Source organism: Aedes aegypti, chromosome 2, assembly GCF_002204515.2.
Source record: "Aedes aegypti strain LVP_AGWG chromosome 2, AaegL5.0 Primary Assembly, whole genome shotgun sequence".
NCBI lineage: Eukaryota > Metazoa > Arthropoda > Insecta > Diptera > Culicidae > Aedes > Aedes aegypti.
Window position 1 is genome coordinate 3,573,173 of NC_035108.1, and position 26,179 is coordinate 3,599,351.

The following is a 26,179-nucleotide window of genomic DNA, read 5'->3' on the forward strand; positions in this document are numbered from 1 at the left end:
TTTAGTGGGTCGGGGGTGTAGTCCTGTTTACTGCTTGCATGTAGTAAATGGTCCCTAACCCCACACGGCGTCTGTTGAGCAGATTATCCCCCCATTGCTTAGAAGAAAAAAAAAATATCAGATATGCTTCGACTTTGCCTCAGGTTACAACAAATGTCGGGGAAAAAGTTTATTATTTTATTTTTGATAAACACAGTACACATCGATTATTGTTTCGAATAAAGCGCTATACCGCTCCATCATATTGATAAAAGTTTCGAACAATACGAGATCATTGGTTCTGAATAGTGTTTTTGCCCAATTTCAAATGTATTGGAGAACGTAACGTTCGTGAAAATACAACACATAACACTTTACTCAAATCTAATAATCGTTTGATGGCTCTACCAAACTGGCATTTATAATTGTTTAAATTCTTTTTTATTCCATTAACTAATCTACTGCATAGCATTAATTTTCTATGCATACTTCAAGATCAACGTAACAATGCTAGAATTGTGCTTGGGCTCGCAATGAATCAGTTGCGAATTTGTCACGACACTCACGACAGTTTAAGGGGACACGGGAGATCGTGTTATTTTCCCTATCTTTCGTCTCACTCTAACAATAATCATCAGAACTTTGTGGAAGCAAATCTCGAGTTTTAGTGAACCAATGAAGCTGAAATTTTATCGGGTTGTGCACTACATATATAGAATCATAGTGATACATTTTTGCATCGATATATGGAGTGGTTCTTGGGATTTGCTTCTTGAAATGGATAGGGTGATTATGATGACGTCCCGTGCGGCCTTAAAAGAGTTGGTCTCAATTTGGGGGAAAATTTATTCTAATGAAGCTAGCTAAGCTCTCCTAACTCTAGTCCAATATGCTTTCTAGTAATAGATCCGTTGTTCTCAAACTATTCTGAAAGAAATTCAAACATCCCACTAAGTAAAAGACCTCTGACAAGGTTTGTCGACTGCATTGCAACACGACGCGAAAAGTTTTCACTACGAAACAAACAACTCCACGCTTATGGTTGCTATGCTTACATGGAGACGAGCAAACCGAGCTACTCAGAGTTGCTCAAAAACAGCTCGGGATCTAACTCAAGATCAGTAGGCTGTCCCACCCCTAGATTTATTATTTGTGTGTTTTCTATATCAAATTTGTGGTTATCGTCGATACCTGGGAGGGAGGCACCGATATTACACACGAAATATGCCACAAAGTTATTTCGAATTGCAAGAAAACTTCAACTTGCCAACGACAATCAAGGCAGACCTGATGATGCTAGTTTTCTTTTGTTGTGTTCCTTCGATCGTTCTGGACAAACATGAAAAAAGGGCCAAAGTTTTCTATGCGTTTCATTTTGTTTTGATTGGAAAAAGTAAAATGATGCGTATTTGAATACTTTATATTCAATCAGGATAAAGTGAGCTATTGTGGCATTACTTTTGAATAAGCATGAATAGCTTTTCAATAGATTTTTTGTCACATTTGATAAAATGCAAACATATGTTTTAATTAACTAGGCGTTTTTATCATGTTTGTCCATTGTTTTAGATCTGGGCTCACAGTGACAGTTCGTGACAGCAGAATCTCGGCTCACCTTGACGAACATAAATTTCGTATTGGTTTCTCCCTCCCAGGTCGATACGATGTTTGTTCAACGCTGTTTTTTTTTCTCTTGGTACTAACATTTCTGTATCTGCGTTTGTTTTCCCTAATTCCAATGAATACTATCTTGTTTTGAGTCTTTCCTATGTATGCTGGAGGACAGTTATTAAATGGTAATGGATTTGTTTACAGGATCTTTTACTTAAGCGTGGAAACTCTTTACCGTCGTATACTGTCTGTAATGCAAGCTTTTCATGTAATGATCAATACCATGTAATCATCAATACCATCGCATGCCATCCTCTAGCAAAATTAGACTGTTTCAAATTTTGTAGTTTTTGCTCATAGCATAAACTCATAAGCATAGTAATAAACGGTATCAATTATGAAATGACCGCTTGGAAGATGCAGGCCGTGATTGACCACAACAATCGAAGTTACACGGAGATTTAATGAATGGAGCTAGGGATTAGCTAACCATTCTCAAATGCACAAAATAAGAGTTCAAAGTTGAAAAGTCAATAACGACGCCGGCCACGCCCAATGCGGTTATCGAGGAAGGGAAAGAATGTCAGTTGGACAATCATTGTAACTAGACACCGAATATTCCTCTGCATTTCCACAGTTTTCATGGAAAGAATATTGGGTTAGTGGGATAAGGTGGTGATAATGGTGATCACGCTTAACCGGATTCTCGATATTATCCGATTGAGCATTGCAACGTGTGCTTCCGGGTTCATCACTTGCTACCGCTGAAGCAAATGACACAATTGATGGACCAAACACTACTCGGTATCAATTATAAATAAAAACATTCCTGCAAAGTTGAAAATTATTTGGAACGAATTTAGTTGTACACTCGCCGTTTATATAGAAATTACTTTGGAAAATGCTTAGCATTTGAGTTCAGCTTGTTGTTATGCTACCCATTTTGATTGGAAGTCGGTTTGCTTAGTTATTATTGATTTCAATGTCTAAACGACACTGATATGATCATTTAATTACTTCCAGAGCACCTCTGCATTTTTGCAGAACAGCGGCTACTAGGCCGGATTACCACTACCTGGTTACTAGATTACTTTTAACTATTCTGCACACCAGAAAAATTCTTCTGCCTGCCGAGCAGTCGTTGCTACATGCAAACTAACTTTATAATAATGAATAACAAATTATTTTGACTTTGAATATTATTACAAATTATTTTGACTTTGAATATTTCGACGAAGAGTTAAAAAGCTGAACACAATAGATAAGCCTTTCTCATAGTAGTTTCTTACTAACAATTCCACACATTCAGTGCGAATCGTACCTTCGTGCTGTGCGTACACGAATTCTCTCTGCTCTTGGAAGTTTTCTTAAAAACTACCTAAAGCAATAAAACAGTACTTTTCAGTGCTACACAAACAGTACTTTTCAGTACTATTTTTTCTACTATTGATCCCTTTACGATCCTTGTTTGGACCCGTGCCTTCGATTTTTCGTTGGACCCGTTGGCGAAAGCTAGCGGTGGTAATCCTTCTTGGACACCGTCTTGGGAAAAAACCTCTCGAAGGTCACGTCTTCTTTCGTTTATTAACTAAACATGGTATCAACAACTAACAAAAGGAAGGGTGAATCTCTGAATTCACTACTTCCTTCCAAAAAATTTGGGGTGGGTAATGTCTATTACATTACCGCGGGGTTGCCGTAGAACTACGATGATTAATAATTTGATATGTCATGTGTATGAATTTGTAAGTGTACTAGTTTTGTGTTGTTATTGATCGGATGAAGTTTTCAGAAGTTAACTCTTTTTGGACTCATTTTGGTAGTCCTGAAAAGAACCATTTGTCGTTATGTGGTTTCGAGAACCAGTGTATGGTGTTCCAGTAATAATGCCAGATGATTGAATTTGTTTGTTTGGTCGTTGCTTCCTTGTGTTGCTTGGTTGGGTGATCGGTTTCTGGCTCCAGCTGTAGTTCGCCAAACTCCTCCAGTAGATTAGATGTTTGATAGCTCGGGTGCTTCGATCGTGATAATCGATTGAATCGGTCCAGTGCTTTGGTCTGTAGCAATATCCATTGCATGAGCATTTAGGCTCTGTACATTGATACTCATCAATATGCAGGCTGGGCCACTGTGATCCTGTATTTCACGTCTCAAAGCGTCACTAATCGATGATTGCCTAAGCGCTGCAGCTCATTCCTCAAGTCAACCCTTGGAATTGTTGCCTTTGGCGTGATGGAGCTGGGAAGAATTGGTAGAGTTTGTCAAAAATAGTCCTTGTAGTGAAGTAACCCGCGACAAACCAACATATACCAATTGCTGATCCTGGCTTTTGTCATAGTCGTACACGACCTCGGGGAAAGTTCCACCTTGCGACTTATCAACAGTTAAAGCACAGGCACTAACCATCGGGAACTGAATGCGTTTGTATTTGATTATGCCGCACAGTTTTGAAAGTAAAATAAAAATTCTCTATACAGGAGTGAAATTGGAATTTCAAAACCAAGAACCTTACGTTGGCATGAAATATTTTGAACTCTTATAACTGTTTTCTGGTTTAACGAAATTCCTTGAATGGCACCTCAATTGAAAGACAAGACATCAAAGGGTCATGTCGTTTACTTACTGAATCCCACATAACTGTCCAAATAGTGTAATAACTGTTTTAACAGAGAACGTTGATTTCAAGCAAATTTATAAATAGGGGTGCTAGAGAAAATTTGACGTCATTTGCTTTCCATTCTCTACTTGGATCGCATCTCAGCAGGCAATAGATCGTCTGGCTCTGACCGGGCGTGCTTCTCAGGCACAGACATCGATAGCGAAGGACCTCCCCGGTTGTCTTGCTTCGCTCAAATCAAACTGTCGAGCGAGCGAGAGAAGATGCCGTCCGAAGCCAAAGTCATCACCGCTGCCGCCGCCAAGAAGAAGAAGAAGAAGAGGAAGCAGTGCACAGGAAAATTTGCGGTCGAACTGTGAACACGGTCGGGCAAGTCATTCTCGCTTTGTGGTTCACCGCTTGTTTGCGTTCACCCAGCCATCGTCATCGCCGCCATCATCAGATTTTGACTTAAGCCCGGTGATCCACTACCTGTTACTGTTGTGCGCCATCCACGTCACGAAACTTTCGGTTCGTCGTATAAGCAAATAACTTGCTCAAATTTTTACATTTGAGTTGAGGATTCCCCGTTTGACCATGGCAATCAACTGATAACATCCCGCAGTGTTATTTATCCGTAACAACATCGAAGCTAACAAAGCCATCGGCCCTTTTCAGGGCCATCAAATTAGTAGAAAAGAGTTAAAAGAGAAATATTTCCGACTTTATATATGACTTTTTATATTCCTAAATCAATTTCACAGTTTCATACAAAATTTCATTTGTCATGAATAATTTATGACTCAACATTTTGAGACTGTAATCGCGGATTTTGTGGGAACACTTTGATTAGCAAAATTATCACATGTAACAAAATTGCGACATATTAAGAATGCTTTTGAAAAGACATTCTCATTGAACAATTGTAATAATTTTGGCACCCATGGATCAGAAATTTACCGTCATAATAAAGAAAACTATTGATTATCAATATCTCGTATTGAATATTTAGCTAATGTCAACCCTTCCAGTAATTCATGTTCGACCAATTTCTCACGCATTAGCATTCTCCGCAATTTTCAAGTAATTCTAAGCCCGTGCGTGCGTGGCACATACCCATTTCCCAGATTGGTCGATCAGAAAGCGAAGAGCACAAAAGGGAGGAGCATCATCTGCTATTCTGAGGTTATAAAACATGCTTACTTCGTCGGATTCAGTTTCATTCTAATTCTGCTTTCGAGCTGGTAAGAGCTCCTCCGAACTTGCTCAGCGAGAAGTACCTCGCTGCTAGAAATCTGCTGAGCTGTTATTCTTCAACCTGCCAATCCAGCATCTGGTCGGTGAAATCGCTCAAGATTTCTAGGTTGACCGATCCGCGCTTCTAGATTTCGCCTCGTGGTAAACTCGTGGTCACAGCATCCAAGCTCAATCGGCCCTTTTCAGGGCCAACATACGTTCATAAGAGGGTTTATTGGATGATATTTACTGATTTATCTATAATGATCTAAATATCGCGGTATACTACAATTTGGTTCACATAATTTACCCCACATAATTACATGAATTTGAGAAATTACCACTGCAGCGCCGTCGGACCGTAATAACATCATGCTACTCAGCATTGTATGGTATTTCTAACAGCATCGTTGATTTATCATATAATGGGGGAACACTTCCTGAATTCTCGAGTATTAAACTGGAAAATGTATTAAAATTGCGACAGATTTTAAATACTGTTCAATAAACTGTTTCCTGACCAATTGTAATAAGCAACTATTGATCTGAAATTTTTCTACAGGTTAGTCTATTGCGTTAATCTGAGAAATAGGCTATATGAAATTGATGTCTTGGCAAGGGATGTACAAGATGAGCATTATGTATTAATTTTCCAATTTCCGTACTCGAGAATTTTGGAAGCGGGGGCCGTGATGCTCGGGATGGATTGTCCTCCATGACTGGTCCTGGCTGGAAATATTCGTGGGGAGAAACTCGACCCTTTGCTGCAGAAATTTCATTAACAACTCCTTGGTAAAGCAGAAATTTCTGATAAAAGTGAACTTTTTCAAAACAACTCTTATTCATTGGAATATTTATCAACAACTCTTTGTTAAGTAAAATCATCCTTAATAACTCTTTGCTTCATCGCCAAACCAAACCATTTCATTGAATTCATCAAGTACAAGAATATGAATGGTAAGGAGAGGCAGATGGTGTATATTTTGCTGGCGTTACTTTCCAACAGGTCGCCGGTTGGCGCTGACGACTAATCCGTCTACTGACTGATTTTCAGTTGTTGCTTTCGCTTCGTTGCTCTCTGGTTCCGTTCGCTACTCGCACACTGCTGTGGCTTTCACGCGCTCTTCTTTGCTGCTCCGCTGCTTGATCCGTTCGTTATGCCGTTCGATTTGTGAATGAGCTGGGAGCAGAACAACCAGTGGTTTTATTTGCCCGAGCTCCGTTCACCGATGGCGAGTGGTGGGGCTCTCGCTTGGTTGTTTCGTCACTCCGCTCGCTACTCGCACGGGATTGGTTATTGCTTTCGCGCTATTTTCGTTGATGGTGTGATTCTTCGCTGAGAAATAAAAACTGCAACTCTTTTGATTTTTCATGCAAAATGACCAACTTTATCTCAGTTATTTATGGACTGATTTGAATGAAATTTTAACAGAATATCAGACATAACTTAAATTTTAACATATGTTTTTGAGTGATTTTTCCAATGAAAAGCAGTAACGGTTTGACTAAAGTGAATTTTTTGACGATTTTTTATGATTGACATAACTAAACATATTGAAGGAATAGCTTCATGGTATCTTCAGAAAAGTTGTAGATTTTGACGAGATGAATAAGTTTGCTGAAGACAGTTTTTGTGTAAGGCTATCAGATTTTAAGATAAAAAGTTTTGAATTTTTCGTCGAAAATTACAGTTTAGTCAAACCGTTATTACTTATAAACTTGTGATTGGAAAAATTTTCAAAAATATATGTTAAAATTCAAGTTACATCTGATGTTCTGTGAATGTTTCATTCGAAAATATTTCCATAAATAACTGAGATCTAACTTACCAAAGTTGGTCATTTTGTATGGAAAATCGAAAAAGTTTCAAATGCATGCGAATAAGTTGGGGCCTTCCTTAGCCGAGTGGTTAGAGTCCGCGGCTACAAAGCAAAGCCATGCTGAAGGTGTCTGGGTTCGATTCCCGGTCGGTCCAGGATCTTTTCGTAATGGAAATTTTCTTGACTTCCCTGGGCATAGAGTATAATCGTACCTGCCATACGATATACGAATGCAAAAATGGAAACTTTGACAAAGAAAGCTCTCAGTTAATAACTGTGGAAGTGTCATAAGAACACTAATCTGAGAAGCAGGCTCTGTCCCAGTGAGGACGTTAATTCCAAGAATAAGAAGAAGAAGAAGAAGTGAATAAGTTCTCTGTTTATTCGACAAACAAGCTTAATATTTCATGGGTACACAACAGCAACAGAGTAGCGTACACAGGGATTCGGTTTAAATCTGGAAACGTAGCTCAATCTTGAAATCTTGTGCGATTTCACAAACCAGATTCTGGATTAACAGCTCAGCAGGCTTCTAGCAGCGAGGTACTTCTCGCTAAGCAAGTTCGGAGGAGCTCTTACCAGCTCGAAAGCGGAAATGGAATGAAACTGAATCCAACGAAGGCAGCATGTTTTATAACCTTAGAATAGCAGATGATGCTCCTTCCTTTTGTGCTCTTCGCTTTCTGATCGACCAATCTGAGAAATGAGTATGTGCCAATAATGTGTTTTGCTTGGAATTACTTGAAAGTTGCGGAGAATACTAATACGTGAGAAATTGGTCTAACAAGAATTGTTGGAATGATTGGCATTCCCTAAATATTCAATACGAGCTATTGATAATTCATAATTTTCTTTATTATGACGGTAAGTTTCTGATCCATGGGTGCCAACATTATTACAATTGTTCAATGAGAATGTCTTTTCAAAAGCATTCTAAATATGTCGCAATTTTGTCATATGGGATAATTTTCCTAATCAAAGTGTTCCCATAAAATATGGAACATAAAAGGCGCTGTTGGAAAAGCCACTCTATTTTGCAATCGTTGTGAAATGTTGAGCACTCACCCCGACGGCACTGCAGCAGCGTCCGCGAGTACAATCTCAAATGGTTGAGTCATAAATTATTCACGACAAATGAAATTTTGTATGAGGCCGTGAAATTGATTTAGGAATACTAGAAGTTATAAATAAAGTCGGAAATATTTCTCTTTTAACTCTTTTCCACAAATTTGATGGCTCTGAAAAGAACCGATGGTTTTGTTAGCTTCGATGTTGTTACGGATAAATAACACTGCTCGGACCATCAAAACTCAGGGGGCTTCTGGTATTTGCTCCTAACGGGATTGCTTCTTGACCACCAATGATGATTTCATCACGAGTCGAAATTTTGAAGCGCGGGTCAACAGCTCCTCGGCCGATGAAATTTGCGGCGGCGATGACGACGGCTGGGTGAACGCAAACAAGCGGTGAACCACAAAGCGAGAATGACTCGCCCGACCGTGTTCACAGTTCGACCGCAATTTCTCCTGTGGACTGCTTCCTCTTCTTCTTCTAGGCGGCGGCAGCGGTGATGGTTTTAGCTTCGGACGGCATCTTCTCTCGCTCGCTCGACAGTTTGATTTGAGCGAAGCAAGACAAACGGGGGCGTCCTTCGCTATCGATGTCTGTGCCTGAGAAGCACGCTCGGTCAGAACAAGCCGATCTGTCGCCTGCTGAGATGCGAGCCAATCGGAGAGTGAAAAGCAAATGACGTCAAATTTTCTCTAGCCACCCCTATTTATAGATTTGCTTGAAATCAACGTTCTCTTTTAAAACAGTTATTAAACTATTTGGACAGGTATGTGGGATTCAGTAAGTAAACGACATGAAGCTTTGATGTCTTGGCTTTCGATTGAGATGCTAATCAAGAAATTTCGTTAAGCCAGCGAAAAGTTATAAACGTTTAAAATATTTCATGCCAACGTAACGCTCTTGGTTTTGAAATTCCAATTTCACTCCTGTATAGAGAAGAGAGACGTACTTCTACGTCAAAAAGTGTTTTTTAAAACTGTCACTACACGTGGCAAGAATGGAAGAAAGGACGCTTCCCCGGAATGCGAACTTTCTTCCAAGGGTGAAATGAATAATTGTATCGAAATGAGCAATCAGTTCGATGCTCTAGACAAATTTTCCGAACACCAAATCGAAGCAGCCTCTAGCCCAGGCTCTTTGATTCAAGTGAGGAAGCAAAGAGTGCCGCCTATCGTGGTCAGTTGTTCCGAATTTGGGGGATTTAGGCAGGAGATCTTGAACTCCATTAGGGGAATCAAGGTTTCCTTCCAAATCGCAAAGAAAGGAGACTGTCGCGTTTTGCCGGAAACTCTTAAAGATCGTGAGCTTCTTCTCAAACATCTTGAAGAGAAGAAGCACAAATTTTTTACTTATGACGACAAAACTGAACGTTTGTTCAAAGTTGTCTTGAAAGGTCTCTCAAGTGACTAAAAATCACCTGAAGAGATCAAAAATGGAATAAATGATTTACTTGGATTTTCCCCAGTCCAAGTAATCATTATGAAAAAGAGAACCCAATCTGGCATTGTTCAGAAAGGGCTTTCTCAAGAATATTATTTAGTTCACTTTAACAAAAACGAACTAAATAATATTAAAGCTTTAGAAAAAGCAAAACTTTTGTTTGATGTCCGTGTGACATAGGAACATTTCCAGAAACCTGGAGGAAATTACCAGAACCCCACTCAGGTCATGGTACAAAAAATTGTCGCATGGATGCTAAATGCATGATTTGCGGAGGTTCTTCTCACGCTAAGGACGACTGTCCTGTGAAAGAAGATACCAGAAAGTTTGAATGCGCCAATTGCCCTCATGAAGCTAACTTTTGGGAATGCCCTTCACGCAAAAGAGTCGTTGAGGCTCGTGCCAGGCAGATGAAAGATAATATCCGTTACGATAACGGTCGTTTCCGCAATTTGCCTGGTAGAGTATCGAACAATGCTCATTTTTCAGTTAACGATCGCTTGATTAGGAATCATACCCACCAGAAAGATCATAATCATGCTCATTCACAAACAAATTTTAATCCGTCGGGTAGCCGTTCGAATCTTTCAATTTCGAATGTATCTACCCACGGTAAATCCTTTGCCGATATCGTAGCAGGTAATTTGAACTCTTCCCCTATTCGTTCCATGAGTACCCATTCTACTTGTTTCAAATCAAATGGAAAAAACCCTACCGCCACAGGTAACTCCGCTTCTTCGTCTACCGAAAATTCTAATGAGAATTCATCAGATAATGTACCCACTTCAAGTGACATGTCTGCCTCTGATTTTAATTTTCTAACTGAACAATTGAATCTAATGATTGATGCAATGTTCAAAGCCACCACTATGACTAAAGCAGTCCAAGTTGGTGTAAAATTTACTAATCAAATTGTTATTGGATTACGTTATTCTAATGGATCCAAATAATAATTTAAATATTTTAAATTGGAATGCTCGTTATCTGAATGGTAAAGAGGACGAGCTGTTTAATTTTCTTACGGTTAATAACGTGCATATAGCAGTTATTACCGAAACGTATTTAAAACCTGGATCCAAACTAAAAAAAGATCCTAACTTTTTTGTTTATCGTAATGATCGACTTGATGGGGCATGTGGGGGAGTTGCAATCATCATTCATAGGCGTATAAAATATCAACTGTTTTCGTCATTTGAAACTAAAGTTTTTGAAACTTTAGGTGTTTCTGTTGAAACACAGCTTGGTAAATATACTTTCATAGCTGCCTATTTGCCTTTTCAATGCTCTGGACAGCAAGTTAATTTGCTCCAAACTGACTTGCGAAAATTGACTCGCAATAAGTCAAAATTTTTTGTCATTGGTGACTTTAATGCCAAACATCGGTCATGGAATAATTCTCAAAGTAATTCCAATGGCAGAATTTTATTTGATGAGTGCTCTTCAGGATATTTCTCAATTCAATACCCTGATAGCCCTACATGTTTTTCCTCTTCTAGAAATCCATCTACGATTGATTTGGTCTTAACCGACTCTAGTCATCTTTGTAGCCAATTAGTTACTCATGCTGATTTTGATTCTGATCATGTCCCTGTTACATTTCAAATATCGCATGAAGCGATTCTCAATCCTATCAGCTCCTCTTTCAATTATTTACGAGCCGACTGGAATATATATGAAACGTATGTTGACTCTAATCTTGATGTTAACATTTCTTTAGAAACTAAAATTTATATTGACAATGCTCTTGAAACTTTAACAAATTCCATTGTTGAAGCCAGGAACATTGCAATTCCAAAATTTGAATCCGTGATTATAGACGATGATCTTAAACTATTGATCCGTCTTAAAAACGTGAGGAGAAGGCAATTTCAACGCACTCGTGATCCTGCTATGAAAATTATATGGCAGGATTTGCAGAAAGAAATCAAGAAACGTTTTGCAGATTTAAGAAACAAAAATTTTGAAAATAAAATTTCTCAATTGGACCCTGGCTCTAAGCCCTTTTGGAAATTATCTAAAATCTTGAAAAAACCTCAGAAGCCAATACCGGCATTGAAAGAGGAAAATAAATTATTACTAACTAATTGCGAAAAAGCTCAAAAACTTGCTATGCAGTTTGAAAGCGCGCACAGTTTCAATTTAGGACTCACTAGTCCAATTGAAAATCAAGTTACTCAGGAGTTCGAAAATATTCTCAATCAAGAGAACGTTTTCGAAAATGCCTGGGTGACTGATTTGGAAGAAGTGAGAACTATTATTAAAAAATTCAAAAATATGAAAGCTCCTGGCGATGATGGAATTTTCTACATCCTCATCAAGAAACTTCCAGAAAGTAGCTTATCATTTTTAGTTGATATATTTAACAAATGTTTCCAATTAGCATATTTTCCTGACAAATGGAAAAATGCTAAGGTTGTTCCAATTTTAAAACCAGACGAAAATCCTGCAGAAGCTTCTAGCTATCGTCCAATCAGTTTGCTTTCCTCCATCAGTAAACTTTTTGAAAAGGTTATATTGAACAGAATGATGGCCCACATCAACGAAAATTCAATTTTTGCCAATGAACAATTCGGATTCCGCCATGGACATTCGACCACTCATCAACTTTTACGTGTAACAAATTTGATCCGTTCCAACAAATCTGAAGGCTACTCTACTGGTCTTGCTCTTCTAGACATAGAAAAAGCATTCGACAGTGTTTGGCATGAAGGTTTGATTGTAAAATTGAAAAACTTTAATTTTCCAACATACATTGTTAGAATAATTCAAAGTTATCTGTCAAATCGTACACTTCAGGTTAATTATCAGAACTCCAGATCTGAAAGACTTCCTGTAAGAGCTGGTGTTCCCCAAGGCAGCATTTTGAGACCAATATTATACAATATTTTCACATCTGGCTTACCTGAGTTACCTCAGGGATGTCAAAAATCCTTGTTTGCGGATGACACAGGCCTCTCCGCCAAAGGTCGAAGCCTGCGTGTCATCTGTAGTCGATTGCAAAAAAGTTTGGATATTTTTTCTTCATACTTGCAAAAATGGAAGATTTCTCCTAATGCTTCCAAAACTCAACTAATAATATTCCCACATAAACCAAAAGCTCTTTATTTGAAACCTTCAAGTAGACATGTTGTCACGATGAGAGGGGTTCCAATAAATTGGTCAGATGAAGTTAAGTATCTTCGGGGCCCAGATAGCCGTAGCGGTAAACGCGCAGCTATTCAGCAAGACCAAGCTGAGGGTCGTGGGTTCGAATCCCATCGGTCGAGGATCTTTTCGGGTTGGAAATTTTCTCGACTTCCCAGGGCATAAAGTATCATCGTACCTGCCACACGATATACGCATGCAAAAATGGTCATTGGCATAGTAAGCTCTCAGTTGATAACTGTGGAAGTGCTCATAAGAACACTAAGCTGAGAAGCAGGCTCTGTCCTAGTGGGGACGTAACGCCAGAAAGAAGAAGAAGAAGTTAAGTATCTAGGGCTCATGCTAGATAAGAATTTAACTTTCAAAAATCACATTGAGGGCATTCAAGCCAAATGTAATAAATATGTAAAATGTCTCTATCCCCTTATTAATAGAAAATCAAAACTTTGTCTTAAGAACAAGCTTTTGATATTCAAACAAATTTTCAGCCCAGCCATGTTGTATGCTGTATCAATATGGACTAGCTGTTGTAATACCAGGAAGAAAGCTCTGCAGAGAATTCAAAATTAAATTTTGAAAATGATTCTGAGGCTTCCTCCCTGGTATAGTACCAATGAGTTACATAGAATATCCAATGTTGAAACATTGGAACAAATGTCAAATAAAATAATAAATAATTTCAAGCAAAAATCGTTACAATCTTCTATTGCCACGATTAATGCGTTATATGTTTAGGTAAAGTTAGGTTAAGTATATTCAAAACGTTTTTTTTTTCTCTTATAACAGGTGAAATCAACTCACCTGTAAAAAATCTGAACTGCTACGGCAAATGAAATGTTATATGTTGTTAACAAAAAGTTAATAAAATCTCAAATTTGTTTTACCAAATTAGGATGATAGTGTTGTCTAATAACACAGAACACCTAGATATAAGAAATGAATGTAATGTTTGGAATGATACTAATAAAGAAATTGAAAAAAAAAACATTCCACACATTTAGAGGATGGTATTTACCATAATTGACATCGATTAAGCATAAGGGAGCTAAAACTTTCAAATTTGCATCAGTCTGCTAAACACGCTTCTAAAAATACTAAATTCTAAGTAGGGTGCTATGCATTTGCTATGTTTTTTTTTCGTTTCCACTAAAACTCACAAATGCAATATCAAACTCTCCCAAACCAATTCAATTACACACATTTCGCAACACTCAGGGGCCCTTGCTCGATGCACTAATGTTCCCAGAGCAGCCACTTCAAATGGACTTCCCGAAAAATAAGCTCAAACTTCTCCTCATCCTCGGTCGACCAACAACAACGTGTGCTCATCTCGACGAAGGATTTTCACTATGAATAAAACATCAACAATTTAAATTGAAATTCTAACTCCTCCCACCCTGTCCCTCGGCGGCGAAAAACCAAAACTTTATCCAACGGAATCGATCATAGCGAGGAGGGCACATCCGAAACTCGCTCGACAACAGTTTAGTATCAGCAGCAGCCACATTCACATCAAAATCCATTGCTGCAATTTCGGCAGCAACAGCAGTAAGTGCACATTTCCCATCGAGCCCTTTAATGGCACAAGTTTCACAACAACCATTCGTCGCAGCCCCTTTCCGTTTTTGCGGTCGAGCTAAATAAATTGTAGTACACTTCCGTGCAAAAGTGTGTGGTCACCCGCTAAAAAACATACAAAAGTGTTTTGTTCATATCTCTGAGATTATTTGTCTAATTGGAACTCTGTGAGCAATGAGCTAATCATACTTCGAAATTATTTGGACAAAAACATACCATGAATTTTGTTTACTAAGTTTTTACTTAAAATTGTGACCAGGGGTTAAACTCTGAGAAAATTGAAAGTATCTCTCATTTATCGCTCTCTGTAACAATCATGATCCGCAACACATCATGAGATTCTGTTTATCGTATAATACTAGAGCTCTGATTACGGGTAAATGAGCGACAAAAAATATCATTTTATTATTATCATCACTCTCTCTTTGGGGCTCTGCTTCACTGCTGCTATTTATCAAGCTTGTTGCAACTTACGAAACATTGTCGATCATGAACCGATACATATGCGATATTCTTCTTCGTTTGCTTTGATCATACTGTAACAACTTCAAGTACTACTTCAATTTGATATACAAAAGTTTTTTTGTTAAAATACATACGAAGTACAGTTAGTTATCCCTTACTCAATATTCCGTATCTCGATATAAAGTTAGAGAACCATAGTAAAAGTTGGTTTTTACGGTTTAAGCCTGATTCGCTGCTGACAAGTAATTTCTCGGCCTATCTTGTTGCATGGGAAATTTCTGCAAGGAATCGATCAAGAATGCGCTTTTTTCTGATCGCAGTACGCAGTTGAAAAGAACTGTCACTTCAAATGGGAGTCGCTGTAGAAAATTTCTGCAAGGAATCGGCGAGAAATTTCTTGAGCGATTCCTTTTCAGTAGCAAATCAGGCTTTACTCGATAGTCCCTTGGATCGCAGTTGCCTGGTTTTGTATTCTGTAACTCGATGGTCCCTTCAATATGAGTTATGAAGAGTTGACTGTAATATTAACTTATTACCTTTCAAACGAGCCATAAATAGATTCAATTGAACGTGTAATCCCAGAGATATGAACAAAACACTCTGGTATGTATTTTAGAGGGTGATCCTAAATATATGGCCGGGAGTGTATCTGCAACAATATGGTAGCAACCGACCGATGCAGCCTCAAAAACGTTTTCATTTCGGTTTTAAATATTAATACCTTTTCCATTGGTAGGTACGAAAGTTTAATTTAATTTGCACAATGTACTGCTGCACTGTTTGTTTGCTCACGCTGTCTGTGTCGAAATGTCAAACGGTGAAAAACGTGCTCCACGTGACACGCACGGACAAGGTAGGCTGTGAAAATTCAATACGGCGAGATACAGCCTACTGCGTTTTAACGGAGCACTTAAAGCTTCAGTAACAAACAATATTTTATTCAGTCTCTTTGAAAACAATTAGGGTAGGTGTACCAGTTATGGCCATAGTGGTTCCCTATTTCGCCATATGTGATATCTTGAATGCTTTCACATTTTGAAAAATCTTTTGTGTTTTAGCAGTAAAGTAAAGGATAAATCTTGATGTTAAAACGTTTTAACAGATTAAAAATGTAAAAGTTATCCAAATTTTGCATATGGCCAAATAGGGAACCACTATGGCCATAACTGGTACACTTTCCCTAGTCTAAAAAAGCAAAACATTTTCAGCCCCACAGAGGGAAGCCAGTTTTCTTCTTTTTCTTCTCCTGGATGTGAATGGTCAGTGGGATGGTTTTCTCCACTATGACTGGCCTATCGAGGAACACTGGGATGCGTTTTTCAACATGAACCGGGAACGGTCTTGGCACTTCGACGTATTCTTTGTGAACCACGGGGACCTTCACCTCGACTCGATATGGCACTGGGCGATCAATGTGGACGGGTACGCGCTTCTCCACAATTACGGGAACTTTCTTCTCCACGATAACTGGAACCTTCTTCTCGACTTCGACCGGTACTGGCACTTTAACTTCCACTGGAATGTGTTTCTCGACCTCAACCGGATACGGCACCGGTACGTGTTTCACTTCTGGCTCCGGAACGGATGGACTCCACTCTCCCAGATCTTCTGGGAAGTCTTCAACCTCATGCCTTTCCGCCAGACCTTCCAACGAGATATCATCCGCCACACCCAGATCGTCCCACAGGTCCCGTTTGCTCTTTTTGCTATCATCGACTGCTGCACTGGCGGCAATCGCCAGCCCCATTGAGAAGAATACGAACGCCTATGTGAAGAAAACAAAGCCTACTGTTTAATGTCGTTTTCGTTTTTAGGAACTGGGTCGGTGATCAACACATAAACAAACAAACATCAAGCAAATTGTAGTTCGGTCGAACCTGAATCGGGTTGGGGTTGAAACTGTGATTCAGAACGGGTTGCGCCAGTTCCAACCTGGGTTCAAAAACGAATTCGATATAAGTATACATTACCACCTAAGTAGGGCTAAGTAGCCCGTCATTTGTTTTGGCAGCCATATTGACTTTGCAACTCAAAATTTCAGAGTAATAAAACTTAGTATTCATAGCTAAATTTGTTGGGGAATCAATTATTAAGTTCTAGTACAAATTTCAATGATGGTCTATTTCGTCTTAACTAAAACCTACCTTCATAATGTGCGTATCGTAGCAGAAATGATGTCCCAGCGCACACCAAAAAATGATGTTTTTTTCGGTTATGAACCGTTGAGATGAGCACAGCTGACTGATGTGTGACCATTGGAAAGGTGGTGGTTTTTATACAACTCTCACTCTCGTTCCATAGGCCACCGGGTAATCGACGCTCAAAACCGATCGCAAGGCGTCTGCTTCCACAAATCTTCGCAGGCATTTCTCCGCGGCCAGCCAACTTTTCTGTCGGCCTGCCGAATTGCGAGTGCATCGGCTACATCGTCTTTCAACAAAATTTGCAATAAAAATCGCGATGACGTCTTTTTTTCTAAACCGTGTTTCTGAACCGAAAGTGGTCACATCACAGCACGATTACTAAGATTCGATTACACTCCTCAACCTCAGAGTAGGCGAACAATGTGAGCAACCGATCCTTCCAATCAAAGTGGGCCGATTCGAACGACACCGAGCCTCAAACAACCAAAGCAACCCACTCAAACGCAAAACAATCAATATCCCTTTGGGCACACTTAACAAATCACACAGACATACGAGCAATCACCGCAGAATGCATGTCGAACACTAATTGATCCGAAAGGGTGGCTAACTGGTTCATTGAAATGTAAAACCAGAAGCATGTAGGTACCTACCAACTCCAATTCAATTCTCTCGGAGCAATGCACGACGGCAAACCTTTGTGGTTTCCGAAACAACACGCATTTGCAGTTGCTAGGGACGGGGGAACGAGGGGAAGGTGGGCAGCATCATTGGATGCTAATGATCAATTATCATATATGAAGCGCGAGCCTAATGTGAGACAGCTCGCTCTACACGTACGGTACCTACCTAGATATGCATTACCTGCCCGAGTGCTGTCGGTCGGTTGGTCGGATGGAATGCTGCGGTCAAAATGTAAAATTTGGGCTCATTATGGGATTTTAGATTGTTATAATTGATTGGGGTGGGAACTGTAGTGTGTATGATGTGAATATATGTGTAACGCAAGCTGGTGAAAATTATTGACGTAATTTTTAAACTATTGGAGAACTACGTTTGTCGTACTTTCACAGCTGAATAGGCTGTGAACTAATCCCAGTTCTGCCATTATTGGAGAGAATGTTAATTATTAAATTTTACGTAAGACATCTGATTTGCTTCGTTTGAACTCGATTGCAAAGCTGATGGTTACAAATTATTGGAGTCAAATTAATTAGGGAAAATTTTTAATTTCATTCCCCAGCAAAATGTATTAAAAATATATAAAATATTCCGTATCTTGATATCGAGTTGGAGAACGATAGTAAAAAATCAGAAGGGGTTGTGTACAAGACACGACCGCATGACGTTAACTACGCCAAGTGATTTTCTGCATTTGAATTTTAGTCGATTGTCATAGTTGCAGCCTTCCTTTAGTTCAAACTCTAACATGATATCGTAACGGTCGCAACATAATAGATTTTCAATTGACACCCAGTATATTGCCGTAAGACGTAGCTAACGTCAAAAGAAGAATGAGCAAAGAAGCAGAAATTGGTCTGCTTTTGACAAAGAACAAATTTTCAATTAACGCTACATTTACAGTGTTAACAGTGTTGAATAGTGTGAAAAGTTTTGTATTATAAATTAACATTTGGGCTGAAAATAATTATAAGGACAGCAGCGATTTTATTTAACAAATGTTTTCTGAAGTAAATTTCATTAAAATCATTTGAGTTAATTATGCGTTGGGTAATTTCTTGCTATGGCGTTTGTTGCGACGCCAAACTTATTTTACGATCGGATAGGAAAAATCCATAAGAGCAATTAGAGATCCTGCTTTGTATACAGTCTAGAATTTGCCTGCCACAGATAAGACAAATGAAAATGTTTTGTTTTTGTTTTGCTTCGCATCATTCTAGGGATGTAATAGAATCCAATAATAATTATGTTCGTTTACGCCCAATGGCACCGATACATCATACTTAGGTAATGCGTATCGAAGACAAAATATAGACAAAGGATGCAGGCAGTTTAAATGACACGATGATAGGAGGTAGCGATTAATAACCATTTTTGTATTGTTAGCCAAATTCAGTCGGGACTTTCTGTCGCCCGCCTTCCTTTCGTTCTTTCCGTTTACTTTCCATTCGGTCAATAGCAGATACTCTCTTTTCATTTTTTGTACCTACTAGATTTAAGGACACTATATATAGCATTTGACAATAAAGGAAAATAGCTCACAACTAATTCGACACTCGTTCGAATGATCCGAACTCCAAACGGTTTTTCAAATCAATAGTTGCTACAAACCATTGACCAGGCCTTTCACACTGAGAAGGAACCAGTCTCTGCTAGTTCTTCTATTCTTGAAAATCGCTTTAAAAAAAAAATAACTTCGGCCTAGCCGAACCAATTGGTGGCTCCAGAGAGGAAAATCGTGCATCATCAAGTCATCAAGTTGCCTGTTGCTTGTTGCAAATCAGGAACACCAGCGCGTTATCAGCACGATCATCAGCCCAAGGTGCAAAGGAAATTTCTCAATTGAAGAAATAAGGAAGCGAAATGTCTCACATCAAACTAATAACCAACAAAAACGGACACTGCCGTTTATGTACCGAAGATGATAAAGCCGGAAATATGGTTCAATGCGACGATTGCGATCGTTGGTTTCACCAACATTGCGTTAATCTGGAACAACTTCCTAGCAAAAAGGAACGTTGGATTTGCCCAAAATGCACGGAGCAAGAGGTGGAGAAACAAAAATTAACGCAGGAACTAAATATGCTGAAAAATCCCGTTACAATGGGACAGTTTGAGCAATTGATCGCTAGATTGAACATTAAAAACGAACCAGAACAAAATCATCTAAGTATCCTTGTGAAAAGACAAGCCATGATGAGTCTGCCTCGTTTTTCCGGTACGGCCAAAGAATGGCCAAGATTTAAAAGTGCATTTGAATCCACGACCGATGAAGGAGAATTCAGTAACGTTGAAAATCTGAATCGCCTTCAACAAGCCCTAGAAGGAAATGCACTGAAAGCAGTTAGCCACTTTATGTTTGAACCCGAAAATGTTCCAAAAATTATGGAACGTTTGGAGGAGAATTTTGGTCGTTCAAACCAAATATATGAAGAGTATCTCAACAACTTAATGAAAACTCAAGGCAACTCCAATAATTCTGTCGTTGAAATATCCGATGCTCTGGATGCTTTTGTAGCACACATCGGAATCATGGAAAAACCGGAATATCTAAAAGATTTCCGGCTCATAGACGAAATCGTCAAAAAACTTCCATTCAATTTACAAGTACAGTGGATAGAAGTTCTTCAACGAAATGCAGAATCACCAACATTGAAGCATCTCTCTGAATGGCTAATGAGAATCGCAAAACTCTATCGAGCTGTGCAGGTAAATACATCGCAGACAAAGGACAAAAAAGTAAGAAACAACGTCCATCATCAGCAGCCAGATAAGGAGAGAAAACAGCCATTTGAAAAGACGACGTATAATAAACGATCGGAAAATCCAACACAAGGAAAAAGGTTGCCCCTTACCTGCGGGTATTGTAAAAGTAATCATACCATCTTTAATTGCGAAAGTTTCAATGCAATGAATGCAGCTGAGAGGCGACAAGTGGTAAAGGAAAAAACCTTGTGTTGGTCATGCCTTCGTCCAAATCACCAATCCAAAAATTGTCCATCAGCAAGAAGCTGTGGAATCGGAACCTGCAAAGCAACACATAATCGTTTGCTCCATACAAAGAACACTCCATCTATCGAATCAAGTGCAAAGCCAACTCCAATAGTCGAAACAGGGTCAGAGAATGTACAATCCATTAACCACCACCAAGATTCGAAAACAATCAAATATTTTCAAATTCTTCCGGTGACGTTAAGAAATGGAGATAACATTATAAAAACCTATGCGTTCTTGGATGCAGGATCATCGCTTACACTTCTTGATGAAGACACCGCAAATGGTTTAGGCCTCGAAGGAAGGCCGGAAACATTGAAGTTGTTATGGACTCAAGATATATCCAAGGCGACAAATACCAAAATCGTTCAGCTTGAAATTAATGGTATAAATCAAAAACGATTTGCATTAAAGGGTGTAAGAACGGTGAAAAATTTACAACTACCCATGCAAAGTTTGGATTTTGGCTCAATGGAAAAAAAATATCCTTACCTAAAGGATTTGCCAATCAAAAAACTATTCTGCAGCGAAGCCAACAATTCTGATCGGAATAAAACACAGCCATTTATTGGTCCCATTACAAACGGTAATAGGCGGGGAACATGAGCCAATAGCGCTTAGAACGAAGCTCGGGTGGATAATGTTCGGTAATGCTGTCTCGCAAATAGATAACGAATATGCCATGATGATACATCAAGACGACGAGATGCGTGAAATGATGAAGCAACATTTCTCGGTTGAAGACTTCGGCGTCAAGATAGTCAATGAAACCGTAGAGTCTGTAGAGACCGAGCGGTCCAAAGAAATATTGAAGAACACGTTGAAAAGATCAGGCGATCGCTATGAAGTCGGATTATTGTGGAAATACGACAAATCGAATTTTCCAGACAGTTACGGAAACGCATACAATCGTCTGCTATCTTTGGAGAAAACTCTTAATAAGCAAAATAACGTTGAGCTCCTACATTGGGCTAAGAAAACCTTTAAAGAATATGAAGACAAAGGTTATATTCGGAAGCTTACGGAAACTGAAATTGAAAACCCCGGAACAGGCAGAGTTTTTTATCTGCCACATTTCATAGTGACAAATACAAATAAAATTCCACCGAAGCCCAGACTAGTTTTCGACGCAGCCGCAAAGATTAAAGGAGTTTCCTTTAATTCAGAGCTTCTTTCTGGACCAGATGCAACATCATCTTTGTTTGGAGTACTATTACGATGGAGAGAAGGCATGGTAGCAGTCACTGGAGATATAAAGGAAATGTTTCATCAAGTCAAAATCAGACCTGAGGATCAACAGGCTCAAAGACTACTATGGAGGGATTGCGACCCAAGTAAAAATCCAGATACGTACGTGATGCAAGTCATGACTTTCGGGTCTACATGTTCACCAGCTTCAGCGCAAGCGGTAAAAAACACCAATGCTGAATTATACCGAGAAATCTACCCGGATGCTGTAGATTCCATTATAGACGGTCATTATGTTGACGATTTATTGGACAGCTTCAACAACGCGGTGACTGGCATTAAAGTTGTTAGACAAATCACAGAAATACATGATCATGCAGGATTTCATATAAGAAATTTTGCTTCCAATAGTCCTGAATTAATGGATTTAATTCCTGAAAACAGACGTATGGTGGCAAATGTTAAATCACTCGATGAAAAGGAATCAAATGTGGAAAAGGTTCTAGGCATCTACTGGAACACTCTCCAAGACTCAATCGGGTATAAATTGAACATCAATAAGCTTGGAGAAGAAGTGTTGAAAAACATCAGAGCCCCCACCATGAGAGAAGTACTGGCATTCATAATGTCAATATATGATCCTTTGGGATTAATTAGCAACATTACTATTCAAGGCAAAATTCTATATCAAGAACTGCACGTGGCATCACTGAAATGGGATGATTGTATACCAGACCAACTGCTGGTGCCATGGAGAGATTGGATGGACCTGATAAAATCAGTGGAAAATTTGTCGATACCACGCTGTATCACCACGGAAGCGATTACTGAGCTGGAACTACATGTATTTGTAGATGCTTCAGAAGACGCATTCGCCGCATGTATATACTCCAGAAGTAAAACTCATTACGGCTTCTGTATTAGACTTCTTGCAGCTAAATCGAGAGTAAGTCCAATCAAACCTATATCGATTCCCAGAATGGAATTACAAGGAGCGTTATTAGGCACACGGTTAATGAACCAAGTTAAAGAAAAACTGCGTGTTAAAATAACAGATATAACAATGTGGTCAGATTCGCAAACTGTTCTCGCCTGGATCAAAACAGAGAAAAGGAAATATCATCAATTCGTAGGACACAGGATAGGAGAAATATTAGATTCGACCACGAAAGATCAATGGCGTTGGGTCCCATCTGGTCTAAATCCTGCAGATGAAGGGACGAAACTAGTCAAAGGAAAATCTATTTGGTTGGATGAACCAGATTTCTTAAGACAACCAGAGGACATTTGGCCTGCAAAGTCATCACACGAACCAACTACTGCGGAAATAGTTGCCTTTCATAACGAACCAGAAACATATTCATTCATCAGGGAGAATGATTACTCAAGCTGGAGGAGATTAGTCAAAGGCTTAATTCCACTAAAGAAATTTGTGACCTGGCTACAGTGTAAAGAAGCCCTTGTGAAAGGCATGAAATATAGTGAGTGGAAGTGCATTGAAAATGCACTTTACAGAAAAGCTCAAAATGATGCTTTTCCTAACGAGATGGAAGCCTTAATCAGTGGTAAACCATTTCCAAAAACAAGTTCAATACTTGGTTTTCGACCATTTCTGGATGAATTTGGGGTTATGCGCTGTAAAGGCAGACTAGAAAGAGCAAATATACTACCATTGGCCACCCGAATCCCAATTATCATGCCGCAACATCATCGGTTGTCAAAGTTATTGGTACGTTCATATCATGAAGAGTACTTACATCAGGAAGATGGGGCAGTAATGACAGCACTTCATCACAAATTCTGGATTATCAACTTAAAATCAGTATTGAAAAATGTTAAAAATTGTTGCCAAAAATGTATTTTAACCAGATCAAAACCAATTGAACCACTTATGGCACCATTACCTCCGCCAAGAGTTCAAGGATATGTGAGACCATTTACGAACTGCGGTGTGGATTACTTTGGACCGTATAAAGTAAACATAACTCGGAACATCACCGATAAGCGATGGGGTGTATTATTCACATGCATGGCATCAAGAGCAGTACACATCGAGATGGCTCCTAAATTAGATACCGATTCTTTTCTACTATGTCTACGAAATTTGCAAAACCGACGAGGAAAGGTTGCGAAATTGTACAGTGACAATGGAACGAATTTCGTTGGAGCCGATGCAGTACTAAAATCTTTGGTAAAGGAGATCAACGCAAAGATGGAAAGTGGAACCGCAGCTGAAATGGAAATATCTTGGCATTTTAATCCACCAGGAGCACCTCATTTTGGTGGTGCTTGGGAGAGCTTGGTGAAATTGGCAAAACAAGCTATAAGAGAGATGATGGACAAATGGAAGGAAAACGTACTACCAAAACCAGAAAGTCTTCAAGCTGCATTCATCCAAGCAGAATTCATTTTGAATTCTCGTCCATTAACAGATGTACCAATTAACTGCGCTGAGGATGAAGCAATAACACCATTCCATATTCTAACTGGAAAAGGTGGAAAATATGTTCCACCATGGATGCCTACAACAACAAAGGATGAAAAAGAGCAATGGAAATTAGTACAATTCTATCAAAAATATTTCTGGGACCGATGGAAGGCTGAATATATTCCACGGTTATTGAAACGCACAAAATGGCAACAAAAGGTTAAACCAATCAAAGTGGACGATATAGTAGTGTTAGCCGATCAGGATGGTCTTCCAGGATCTTGGTTGAAAGGTCGTATTGTGAAAGTATTTCCCGGCAAGGATGGCCAAGTTCGTTCTGCAGATATACAAACTCAGAGGGGAATCCTAACGAGACGAGCCGGTAAAATAGCTGTTTTAGATGTCAGCAATAAAGAGCCATTATTAACGACAGCTTCAAAGAATTTGATTACCCATAATGAGATTGAAGACAATCAACCAAAACGAAAACTTGTTGATACTACGTTCCCAAATTGGGGAAAAAGAATAAAACACGACGAAGATGAAATCAAATCAAGAGCAAGATCACTTAACGATTCGCATCGTCAAACCGATCAGCGAAAAATAAGGTATACAACACCTGGGACCGTTACAGGAGTTTTTGTAACAGCTGCAGCATTGCTTTCACTTACGGATGCGCTGATAGTCAAGCCAATTGAAAGTGATGTTTTGTTTGTTTGTTTGTGTATTTATGACACTTTACACCAGAAGGGTGCATTCGTGTCGGACTTTTAAATTCAATTTAACAATTTACATTACAATTTTTTGAACAATTCAGTTTCATGTAAAAATTTCAAAAGTTTTTTGATGCTGTCTTCTTCATTACCAAGAGCGTCTCGGAGATTTGCTTCGATGTTGTTTTCTTGTCGTAATTGCTCGTACTTCCGGCATTCAAGAATTATATGCCGCACGTCCATAGTCGTTCCACAGCATTCGCAAGTGGGCGGAGGTTCTTTTTTCAACAAAAAGGTGTGTGTGAGTCGCGTGTGGCCGATTCTCAGTCGAGATAGCACACGTTGATCGGCTGCGCTACCGTGATCTCTCCAGCGAACTGTGTCAGGCTTCACTTCTCTCAACTTCGCATCTCGGGATTCGTACCACTGTCTATCCCATTGGTGACGTATTGATTTTCGGATGGCTCTCAATGCGTCCTCGCCTGCAAGTGGTATATCGATGGCCGGATTTCTTCTAGCCTCGTTGGCTAGTCGGTCAGCCTCGGTGTTTCCCTTGATGCCTGCGTGTCCAGGGATCCAACAGAATCGGACCGGTTTAGTTCTCGCTACACTCTCGATTTCCTGGATCCAAGGGTGCTTGGATTTTCCTGCTTCCAAGGCCTGCAGGCAACTTGCCGAATCCGTTAAAATTACTATCTCGCGACGTACATTTGGAATCGACATTGCCATTTTTATGGCGTAGGCCTCCGCCGAGAACACGCTACACTCACTTGGAAGGCTGTACGTACCTGTTAGACCGGTAGTATAGAATGCCGCACCAACTGTATCTTCAGTCTTGGAGCCATCGGTGTATATGACAGTCGATTGATTAAAGCGGGTAGACAGCAACTGTTGCACAACGGGGCGAACTTTCTCCGGTGGATCACCGGCCCGTATCTTTCTCTTCACATCCCATACGATTGAAGGCTTTCGAGCGTGCCACACACGATCGCTCTGCCTGACGATATGACTAACAGATGGGAGCGCTGCACCTGTTATTTCGACCAGACGATCTGATGTTCTCTGAATCAACGGTAGGTTGTTATTATCCC

General features: G+C 39.5%; 2 protein-coding genes across 2 annotated transcripts in view; one reads left to right on the plus strand and one right to left on the minus strand.

Annotated features, from left to right (window-relative positions):
• Nucleotides 1-26,179, plus strand: part of LOC110675282 — a 685,744-nt gene that overhangs the window by 640,825 nt on the left and 18,740 nt on the right. The gene's annotated exons all lie outside the window — the stretch shown is intronic.
• Nucleotides 16,125-17,282, minus strand: LOC110675281 (MAGE-like protein 2). The gene is made up of 2 exons (XM_021839765.1): nucleotides 17,085-17,282; nucleotides 16,125-16,705 (listed from the first exon to the last, which is right to left on the minus strand). Exons 1-2 carry the CDS (start codon nucleotides 17,088-17,090, stop codon nucleotides 16,145-16,147), a joined length of 567 nt encoding a protein of 188 aa, XP_021695457.1. The 5' UTR covers nucleotides 17,091-17,282; the 3' UTR covers nucleotides 16,125-16,144.